General features: G+C 35.0%; 1 protein-coding gene across 2 annotated transcripts; it reads left to right on the top strand.

Moving 5' to 3' along the window:
- The first annotated feature begins 7,983 nt into the window (after nt 1-7,983).
- On the top strand, nt 7,984-10,885 carry LOC116138288 (HVA22-like protein a). Of its 2 annotated transcripts, XM_031424003.1 has the most exons (7): nt 7,984-8,138; nt 8,245-8,271; nt 8,364-8,486; nt 8,771-9,015; nt 9,185-9,255; nt 10,100-10,322; nt 10,406-10,508. In XM_031424003.1, coding segments are annotated over exons 1-7 (822 nt in total). In that variant the 5' UTR covers nt 7,984-8,007; the 3' UTR covers nt 10,408-10,508. The 2 variants fall into 2 exon arrangements, with proteins under 2 accessions (XP_031279863.1, XP_031279862.1); XM_031424002.1 differs by having other exon boundaries at nt 10,100-10,885.
- The last annotated feature ends 448 nt before the right edge of the window (nt 10,886-11,333 follow it).

Raw genomic sequence — 11,333 nt, 5'->3', positions numbered from 1 at the left:
ACAAACATAGTATTCATTCATGGTAATTTATTAAACATGTTTTCTTTTAATTACATATTATGTCAAGTTATTTTAATACCATTTCTTGGATTTTCACTTTTAATTGTTATTATATGCAAGTTAGAAATATTTATTTGTTGGATTTTCTGGGTTTAAGAATTAAGAATGAACCAATTGGGTTATGAAAAGCCATTAAATACCACATTTAGGATTTCATATATAAATGTCATATTTAATATCAACTGATGAAGCCATTTATTTCTTCATAAAACTCCTACTTGACCGTTGGAATAACATGGAGAGTCACTCAACAAGTTGAAAGACTATTATCGTTCACAAGGGATATCCACTCAAACCTCAAATCATCAACATCTTTAGATCATGGCATTTTCATTTGGTAGCCACGCCCTGACTATTTTCAACTTCATTTTTCATTCTTAAGCACCACCACTCTCTCATATCAACTTCAATAACTAACCTCCCGGCCACCATCAAACTCTATCATGTGGAAGACGGCCTGCCCCCAATGAAATATAATCCAACAGGAAACCCACTTCACGCCGTGGAGCTGTTCCTGAAGGCCGCGCTTCCGGAAGGTTCGGCAAATCAGTTGATTGCTCACAGATGCATTCGTGACATTTTCCGGAGAAATAGCTGAGGCCTTACAGGTTCCATGGTTTTTCTTTTTTGTTGCCATGCCGTGTAACGTATTCTCTCATATTTATACTGATGTTATCCACCGATTTTGCGTCGACAATAAAAGTAAAATTTTAGGAATTGCAGATCAAACTCTGGACATTATTCTAGGATTATCCATGATTCGAATTTCGGATTTATCTGATGAAATACTGTTGAGTGAATTGGGAGAGTCAGTGTTTTCTTCTGTTCTCAGTAAACTCGGAAGTGTCTTGCCAAAAGTTTCTGTTGTTGTCATGAACTTCTACCAAGAACTTTATCCAGCTCTGCTTATGGATGATCTCAACTCCTGTTAACTTTCGTATGAAACAAAGAGTGATATTTGGGAGAAACTGAATCAATGTTTATTGATTGTACTATACTTTCTTATATAAAAATACAATAAAGTTAACTATCTTGAGTTAACTAACTAATCTACTAACTACAGTTAACACTAATAACTGATTATTAACAAACTAACAATATTTAACTGACTACTTAACAAACTAACAATATTTAACTTCCAATACCCCCCCTCAAGTTGCAGGGTGGTAGAGATCAAGCACATCCAACTTGCTTAAAAGATGATGATGAAGTTGGTTCCCAAGAGCCTTAGTCAAAATGTTAGCTGGCTGCTCAGAGGAAAAGATGTAGGCAGTGCTAATAAGGCCCTTTTGAAGTTGTTCCCGTACAATATGACAGTCTATATCTATATGTTTGGTCTGCTCATGAAACATGGGATTCGAAGCAATATAGTGAGCAGGCTGATTATCACAATGCAAAGGAACATGAGACAAATTGGAGAAACCAAGTTCTTGAAGAAGCTGGACTATCCACATTACTTCACAAACAGTTGAGGCCATGGCCCTATACTTAGCTTCTGAAGAAGATTTTGAGATAGTAGCTTGCCTCTTAGATTTCCAGGAAATAAGTGAGGAACCAAGAAAAATACAATATCCGGTAACTGATTTTCTAGTCATCAAACAGGAGACCCAATCAGAGTCACTATATGCAGATAAACTCAAAGAATTTGCTGCAGGAAAGAAGAGACCCAAACCTGGAGCAGATTTCACATATCTGACAACTTTAAGGGTTGCTGCCATGTGTGAGTGTTTACGCTGATGCATGAACTGACTTAATAAATTCACAGAGTAACTCAAATCAGCTCTGGTCATACACAAATATAGGAGCTTACCAATCAATCTCTGATAGACTGATGGATCAGGAAGTAAAAAATCACTGTCATTTGGAAACTGATCATCATAGGCTGTTGATGTAAGTTTCAAATGGGACTCCATAGGAACACTAGATGGCGTAGAAGCTGATAATCCAGACTCAGAAATAAGCTCTAAGGCATACTTTCTCTGACATAAGCTAATGCCCTTACTTGATCTAGCTACATCAAACCGCAAAAAAGACCTCAACATGCCCAAATCTTTCAACTTAAAATTGGAATGCAATAGCTCCTTAGTTTGATGAATCATATTCTGATCATTCCCAGTTATCACAATGTCATCCACATAAACCAAAATAATGACAATTTGAGAATTCAGTGTTTTAATGAACAAAGAATAGTCTGACTTGGATTGCCGAAAACCACCATGCAACAAAGCTGAAGTCAGTTTATAATTCCAGGCCTTGGAGGCCTGTTTCAAACCATATATAGATTTATGCAGCCTGCAAACAAGATTATTTTGCCCCTTTTTCTGTGGAAAACCCTGAGGAAGTGTCATGTATAGTTCTTCTTGCAAATCCCCTTGCAAGAAGGCATTGTCAACATCAAGTTGGAATAAAGGCCAATGAAGCATAGAAGCTAAGGCTAAAATGGTCCGAACAGTAACCATTTTGACAACAGGGGAAAAAGTTTCAGAATAGTCAATACCAGTCTGCTGTGTGTACACCTTAGCAACCCAATGGGCTTTATATCTGTCCAAGGTTCCATCAGCTTTGTACTTGAGCTTGTAAACCCATTTACATCCAATGGGAACTTTTCCAAAAGGTAAGGGTATTAAAGACCAAGTATGGTTCAGTTCTAAGGCATGAATTTCTTTATTTATAGTATCCACCCAATTATGGTCTTTTGATGCTTGATGAAAACTGGAAGGTTCAACCAAGGACATATTGGATAAAAAAGCTTTATATGTGGGTGAAATAGTGTTATAAGAAACAAAATTAGAGATATGATAGTGTATGTGATTGGCTGAGGAAGAATGAGGGATAGTAGGACAAACAAAGTCTTGAGTCCAAATAGGAGGATGGACACTCCTGTTGGATCTCCGGAGGGCAGGAGAAGGAATGAGATTGTCAACAGGACTTGGTGTATTTAGGGAAGAAAAGTCATTTGATAATGTGTTGGTAGGGGAAACAATCGGTTCTGTGATCTGGACAGAAGGAGAATCATGATTAGGAGGAGAATGAGACTGATCTGGTTCTGTTTTAGTAAAAGAAAAATTAAGTGGAAAGGTAACCTGTGAGGGGTGAGAAAAAGCAAAAGGGAAAATGTGTTCATAGAACACAACATCTCTAGTAACTATTATGGAATGAGTAGACAAATTATAAAGGATATACCCTTTTTGAGTTAAGGAATAACCCAAGAATACTAATGGTATGGCTTTAGGAGACAATTTGTCTTTAGAAGGTAAAATGGTAGCATATGCCAAAGACCCAAAAACCCTTAAATGATCCAATGCAGGAGGTTTAGTAATTTTTTTTTCAAAAGGTGATAATCCTTTAAGAACCAAAGTAGGCAGCCTATTGATTATATAAACTGCTGCCTGGACACAATATCCCCAAAATTTAGTAGGAACATGAGACTGAATATGTAAGGCTCTAGCTACTTCTAAAATGTGCCGATGCTTCCTTTCAACGATGCCATTTTGTTGAGGAGTATAGGCACAAGAACTTTGATGAATTATGCCTTTACTACTTAACAAATCATGGCAAGAAGTATTAAAAAACTCTGACCCATTATCACTGCGAATACATTTAGGATGCATATGATATTGTGTGTGAACCATTTGGAGGAATTGTTTGAGTGTAGAAAAGGTGTCTGACTTGAATTGCATAAGAAACAACCAAGTCACCCTAGAATGATCATCTACTATGGTAAAAAAGTATCTAGCATTACCATTGGTAGGAATTCTAAATAGTCCCCAAACATCTAGGTGTAAAAGATCAAAATTATGTTGTGATTGTGATGTACTATTGGGAAAAGGAAACCTGGTTTGTTTGGCTAAGGGACACACATAACAGTGTGTAGGAGGAAGATGTGATGTGTTTATTTTGGGCAAATTGCAATCCATAGTAGATAAAGTAGAATAGGAAACATGGCCTAATCTTTGGTGCCATAATGTGATAGTTTTGGACATATCACACACACGAATTAGAAAAAAAACTGGCATTTTATTGAATTGTAAATTGCAATGTACAGCTTGTGAAGAAAGTAAAGGCTTACATTCAGTTTTATTAGACTTTTCAAAAACTGATACAAAAGGAGAAATATGCAAATTTGGATCAAAGTAATAGAGTCCTTGACTATGCTTACCAATACCCTTCAATTTGCCATTGCAAAGATCCTGAATTAAGCAAAAATCAGGATAGAAGGTAATGAAACAGTTGTTAGATTTGGTAAGTTTTGAAACAGAAAGTAAATTATGATGAAATTCAGGAATGTGTAGGACATTAGATAAACAAAGATTACTGTCTAGATCAACAGTTCCAATATGTTTCACATAAGTTTTGGCTCCATTTGGTAAACCTATAAGAAATCTAGAGGATTGTTCTACAATAACAGGTGATTTTAAAAGGGAATAGTTAAAGGTCATGTGATCAGTTGCTCTAGTATCTATTATCCACTTGCTATTATCAAAACAAGAAAATAGGGCAACAGGTATACCTACAAGATTAGCAGTTGGTGGACAGGCAGTTTCCTTTCCCAACAATTGAAGAAGTTGATTATATTACTTGCTTGTCAAGACTGGACCTACCACAATAGTAGAATTTCCAGCTTCAACAGAATCAGGAGTTGAGTTTTGATCGTGGACTTGATTGGCAGAAGCTTTTGTTTTGAAGGAGGATTTGTTCTTTGTGAACTGATAATTTGCTGGGTAGTCAATGAGTTTATAAAAAGATTCCTTCTTGTGTCCAGGTATGTGGCAAAAATCACACTCAATATATGGTTTCTTCCCTTTATACTTTTGGCCTTGATTATGAACTTTTCCATTATTGTGAGCATATAGAGCAGTAGTTACATTAGAATTCTGATTCATTCCAGCTAAGACTTTTTGACTTTCATCTTGGTAAACCACAGAGTAAGCTTGCTTAACATTTGGCAAGGGATTCATAAGGAGAATTTGACTACGAACCATAGAATAAGAATCATTCAACCCAATTAAAAACTGTAATAGTTTCTGTTGATTCAAGTGTTCCAAATAGGCTTTTGATGAAGTACTATCAGAGGCAGGAAGACTAACCAAGGAATCAAGTTCATCCCAAAGCGATTTAAGCTTATTGTAATAAATGGCTACTGAGCTTGTACCTTGTGTTAGATTAATGATTTCTCGATGAAGAGCAAACACTCTGGTTCCATTTACTTTGATGTATTGCTCCTTTAAATCTTGCCAAACCTGTGCCACACTTGTAGAGTAAACTATGCCATTAAAAATCTCTTTTGATACAGAGTTGAAAATCCAGGCAAGAACCAATGAGTTACACCTCTCCTATTGTGGAACAAGGATCGAATGAACTATCAATTTGGTGCATGTTCCATCCACAAACCCTAACTTATTTTTTGCACAAAGGGAAACTGTCATGGCACGATTCCAAATCCCGTAGTTTTCAGTTCCTATAAGTTGTTCAGATACCAAAACAGAGCCCGGAGTGTCAGATGGATGAACATAGAAAGGTGAATTACCGTCAATTGAAGGTGCTATTAAATCTTCAGTTGAACTTGCCATAGGTATTGAGCTTAAGATAACAAGATTGGAACTAAAACGAGCTAAAAAACGAAGATGAATGAGAGTTATTCGAACTGAATCAGAACGAAAATGAAGACTAATCGAAGTTCTCTAGCAAAATCAAGCTTCGATTGAAGATAGGAAAATTTGGTGCAAAAAAGCTCTAACCGAAGGTTAGCTCTAATTGAAGGTTCTTGACTCTTTTGAGTTTGATCGGAAGCAGAAAAGAACTTGATTGATCTAATTCTTTGATCGAAAAACAGATTCTTGATGCTCTGATACCATGTTAACTTTCGTATGAAACAGAGAGTGATATTTGGGAGAAACTGAATCAATGTTTATTGATTGTACTGTACTTTCTTATATAAAAATACAATAAAGTTAACTATCTTGAGTTAACTAACTAATCTACTAACTACAATTAACACTAATAACTGATTATTAACAAACTAACAATATTTAACTTCCAATAACTCCAAGCTTCCAAGTTTACTTAATGTCGGTTTTCTCACCCAGCTAGTGCCGCCCCCGCCACTACTGCCATCAGATTGGGATGAAACAGGCTGCTTGACAAACAAAAAGCTAAATTCATGGCTTACATTGCTTTCGGTACGGTGGCTACACCTCCTAAGGATGAAATAATAGCTCTGGGGGAGGCCCTAGATGAGCTTAATATTCCTTTCATTTGGTCCCTGAACGATGAGAAGAAGAAGCAGATGCCGGAGAAGTTTATGAGGAGAAGTATCGAGGTTGGAAAGATAGTTCTGAGGACACCTCAGACTCAAGTTTTGGGGCAAATTCGGTGTGTGAGAGCATTGCAAATGGAGTGCCGATGAGGGGGAGGCCATTGTTCAAAGATCATGGAATGAATGGACGGATGGTGGAGGAAGTTTGGGGTATTGGAATGAAAGTTAAAAGCCTGGTATTCACCAAGAATGAAGTTGCGAAGAGCTTGAAAGTCATTTTTGGTGACGAAAAACGAAAGAAAATGAGAGAGAATGCCGAAGAGATTGTAATGAAAGCTGCAAGAAGTTGATGGGAGTGCTACTCAAGATTTTAACACTTTGGTTGGGAAACTAAATAATTAAAACAAAATATAATTTTATAGGGTTTTCAGTTGATTATGAAATCTTCAGCATTCTTATTGCACTTGCAATCAGGGACAGACTTACATGGAGCGCATGTAGATTACTATATGTTTGTTTAATTTTGCTAATTTTTTTTTAATTTATTAATATTGAGAGTATCAAATAATAATATAATATACTATTTATTGTGCATTAAAAATCTTAAAATCAAAGATCAATGTGAAAACAATCAATGTTAAGTTGATTAAACCATTAATATTAAAGGAATTTATCCAAACATCCAAGGTCAACTGGTCAAAGGTCCTAATTACTTATTATAAATTATCAAGTCAAAAGGAGTAATTTTGTAAAATAAGTTTTTATTTTATGATACACTAATTTGTATTTATAATTTTAATAAATGATAAATTCTTAATTTCAATTTCGAAACACGTCAAGCTGAAAAGAAAATATACTTATATTGCATGTCGCCTTTCTCTTCATTCTTCTGTCCGTACGAATCAACCTCACCATCATCTCTCACCTTTTTAATTTTCTAAACTCCCCATGCTTTTCCTTTACAAAATAACATAAGTTGATGTGTCAGTATAATAAAGTGCGTTATAATCACTCTCATGCATCTGCGAGTATAGGAATGCTAGAGAATACCAAAGACGACGATAAATCACGGGACAGTTTTGTCATTTGTGGAAAAACTCAAAGGCCGCTTATATTTTTTTCATAACAAATACCTCCTTCGGGTTTAACAAAATTCCAGCACACCCTAATGTTTCATAAAGTAATAAAAACACCTAATTTCTACATTAAGGGGAAGTAGTATTCTAAGGGTAAAATGATAAATCACATTAAAATTACCGGATTTGTTGCAAAGTATATTTGGAAAACTTCTATCTCTAAGTTGGCACGTGTCCCTAATTGTAAAAGACTTGATGTAAAACAGTATTACACTACAAATAAGATAGTTGAGTTTTTTTATTTATAGAAATTATTATATATTTTGTTCATTTTTTTTACTTTCAATTATTGCTCATTTTTATCATTAAAAAATCATTATTTAATAATGTGTACTTGTTGAATTGAAAAATATGCTATAATTGAGGGTATAAAGGTATTTGCACAAAAAACCTTGGGAGAGTTAGGTTACTTTATGAAATGTTTGGAGGTTTGGTGACTTTGTTAAACTTGAAGGAGGTATTTGAAATTCACTCATTTTTGTCCTTTAAAGTTGGCTTTCACAGTGTAATTGAACACACAGATCAGAGTGTTTCTTTAAAGTTTAGTACCTTAGCATGAAAGTGAAGCTCCACTTAAGCAAGAAAAGAATAAAAACTAAGAAACTTACAGAAAGAGAGATAGAATTGGGGATGGATTTTGTTAGTATTGCCAAGTTTGTAGTGAAATGGCTTGATCTTCTTGCATGGTATGTATTAAAAGATTTAATTTGATGTTAAAATGATTTGCATTCTTTAGTTTAATGTTTCGGTTCAGGGCATTAAATTAATATTTTTCCTTTTCCTTGTGTGCAGGCCTCTGCTTTCTGTGGTTTATCCTCTGTAAGTATATATCTTTGGTCATGGGTTCTTTATTGGTTGCCTTAATTTGATGAATGATCATAAGGATGACGAGTCTTGTTCTTAATCTACAGGTGTGCTTCTATACGGACGATTGAGAGTGATTCAAACTCGGATCCTAAGAAGTTGGTTGCTTATTGGATTCTCTTTTCATTAATTTTCCTTTTTGAACATGCTTTTGTGAGGCTGCTCCAATGGTAAGTAATTAGCATTTAGCTCTATTTGGGATCCAATTAAATATGCAAAGTGAATTTCAACTACTAAAGTGGGAAATCAGTTTATGCTCATCATAAAATAGTGTATAACTGTCTTAAACTATAAAGATTCAGTTCCATATTTTCCTATATGTATTTTGTCTGTTCAATTTGACTGCTAGAGTTGTTAAAAATGCTGGCAATTGGATGAAAATACAGTGATCTACTTCAGTGAATTCAATATATTGATTATTTTTCTCATTTGCTATTTTATGATTACATGACAGGGTACCATTTTGGCCTTACATCAAGATGATAATCTCCTTCTTGTTGGTGATACCAAACTTCGATGGTGCTTTTTATGTCTACCAACATTTTCTTCGCCCATGCCTCCTCGTGGACACAAATTTTCTCCTCAATAACCAGTTCAAGCAGAGTCAGGAGTTCGTCACCGAGGGAAATAATTTGGCTACTGAGTTCAAGAGATATGTGAAAGAGAATGGACCTCAACCTTTGGAGGTTGCTAGTGAAGGTATGTGATGCTATTTTAGTCGTTGATTCTCTGGTGTTGATGTCTACATTATTACAAAGTATGAACATCTCATCTTTGCAAAATGTAATTAAATGTTGTTAGTGTTGAAAAAATTTACTGTTTTACTAAATAAAATTTATAAGGAGCTAATCCTTCCACCTTGATGCAGTGAAAGTGCAGAGTGCCAACAATTTTGTGGAGAAAGTAACTGAGAAAAAGGATGTGGATGCTGCAAAGCAAGTAAAATTTCTACTGCCATCTATTTGAAAGTTTACTTTACTGCTCAACGTTTTCTGAGAAAAAAAACCAGTCTTGGAAAGTAGACTATCTAACTAAAATTGGTATGCATAAAGCCTATGACTCTTGATAACAGTTTATTATAGAACATTGGATTAAAATTATTTCATCTTTTATCTAAAACCCTTCAACCGTAAATGAAAGTATTTAAACATCTTTTATACAATACATTCTAATGCACTTGAATGGTGAATTTGCTTTGAAGCATGCTTGATTTGTATGGAAAGTCAAGGTATGCTGACAATGACCATAGACAACTTATAAATGCATGCAACACTACTTTGGAATTTCATCCTTACTTATGTAAATACTTAGAGGGAATTTGATACAAGGTTTATAATTATGGTGCTTCTTTAACTTAAAAAAGATCTTAGTTACTGAAGCATTGCAATAACCATTTCCAATCAAGCTGTACTTGGTTGATATTAATTGACCAATGACTATTTGTACATATCATTAATTTGTTGCTTATCTAATCAGAGGTTGAGTTAAATTAGAGATTTATCTTTCGTTGGGATCTCCTACTTAGGATGTTATATTACTATCAAGGTTATGGGACTCTATAGTAGCCCTTAGTCAGAAGTCAGAACTCTATGAACTAGTAAAATAACTCAGGGGTTACTTTGGCAACTGCTTAATCCCTTCTCTTCCCCTTTTTCCTTTAATTTTCTTTTAATTTCATAACGCACACCAACACTGTTCTCTTTCTGACTACTATGTTTACATGCTTTTACTACATTTGTAATGAACTGATCAAGCAATGATATTCTGCATTCACTATTAACAGGTTACTCGAACAGAGCCTGGCCTCTCTCAGACCGAGAACAAGAAACTTGTGGCTGGGGAAATTAAAGAAATCTCAGATACAGTGGAAGCAGTTAGAGATTTTTGTGAAATACCAGTTACTATGAGAGTCCAGAGGGAGTGGACTTGTCCTATATGTCAAGTGACAACCCAAAGTGAGACAACACTCAACTCACATCTTCGGGGAAGACGACACAGAGAAACATGTAAGGAGCTGAAAGAAAAGAACCAGCCATCCAAAACAAAAAATTCTGCTTCAGAGCATAAGAAATCTGATAAAACTGTGCAGGAGCTGGAGAATGGTGCATCAACATCCAGTCGAAGACAGAGCCGGAGACAGAGAAAGTTGCAACAGCAGCAAGAGAACATCAAGTATAAGTGTGTTGATGAGCATAAGCAGTCACTATTTTGGTGCAGAATATGCAATAGAAGCTGCAATAGTAAGCATGATATGCAATGTCACCTTAAGGGAAGGAAGCACTTGGCCCAGGTTGCACAACTTAAGGGTGGAACCTGAATCGGTAAGAATGAATTTTTCGATATCGTGCAATGCTACATTAGTAATGAACAACGTTAGTTATGTTTTTTACCATATTACCGAGTTTTTGTACACTATTAACTTAGTGTTAAAAAAATTGTTCCTCGGAAAATATTATCAAGATTTTAGTCCTGGTATTGTCACAATTCCCCACAATTGTTTTGTTGATGCAACATGGTAGAGTACTATGATGGTCATTTGTAGTTATAGAGGAGTCTCAGTAAATGTAGCGTTGACAACTGACAAGTATTCAATTTTTATTTTTTATTTTTTATTTTTTATTTTTTTTATTTTATATATATATATATATATATATGATGGATTATCCAGACATTGATTCAAGTTTAGCATACCATCCAAGAAGGGTTGAAGAAAAATAGCTTCAACCTATAACACCTAAGACGTAAAGAAAGAATCATCAAGACATTATTTCAGTTTCAAAGTGAAAAAAGGTATATATTTTATTTTCTAGCAATAGCGTTTAAGTACTCGAGATTACTAAATAGGGCATTGCAAAGAATAAAAATCTGGGCATCCCTATTAAGCATGCTTATATACCAAAACATCAGCCTTTTAAGTCTTGCTATTTAATAAAACTCATCACTGTCACAAAGTTCCAAGAGCAGAATTGCTTAACATGTTTGAAGCAAAACATTTTGAATTCCATTTTTATTATTGG

This window comes from Pistacia vera, unplaced genomic scaffold (assembly GCF_008641045.1).
Source record: "Pistacia vera cultivar Batoury unplaced genomic scaffold, PisVer_v2 Contig34, whole genome shotgun sequence".
In the NCBI taxonomy this organism is placed as follows: domain Eukaryota; kingdom Viridiplantae; phylum Streptophyta; class Magnoliopsida; order Sapindales; family Anacardiaceae; genus Pistacia; species Pistacia vera.
The sequence above is the reverse complement of the archived record's forward strand: the minus strand, read 5'-3'. Positions and strand labels throughout refer to the sequence as shown.

Coding starts and splice junctions, on each gene's coding strand:
- LOC116138288 (XM_031424002.1), top strand. CDS start 8,008: ATGAAAGTGAAGCTCCACTTAAGCAAGAAAAGAATAAAAACTAAGAAA. Junction 8,272..8,363: donor CTTTCTGTGGTTTATCCTCT/GTAAGTATATAT, acceptor CTTAATCTACAG/GTGTGCTTCTATACGGACGA. Junction 9,016..9,184: donor TTTGGAGGTTGCTAGTGAAG/GTATGTGATGCT, acceptor ACCTTGATGCAG/TGAAAGTGCAGAGTGCCAAC.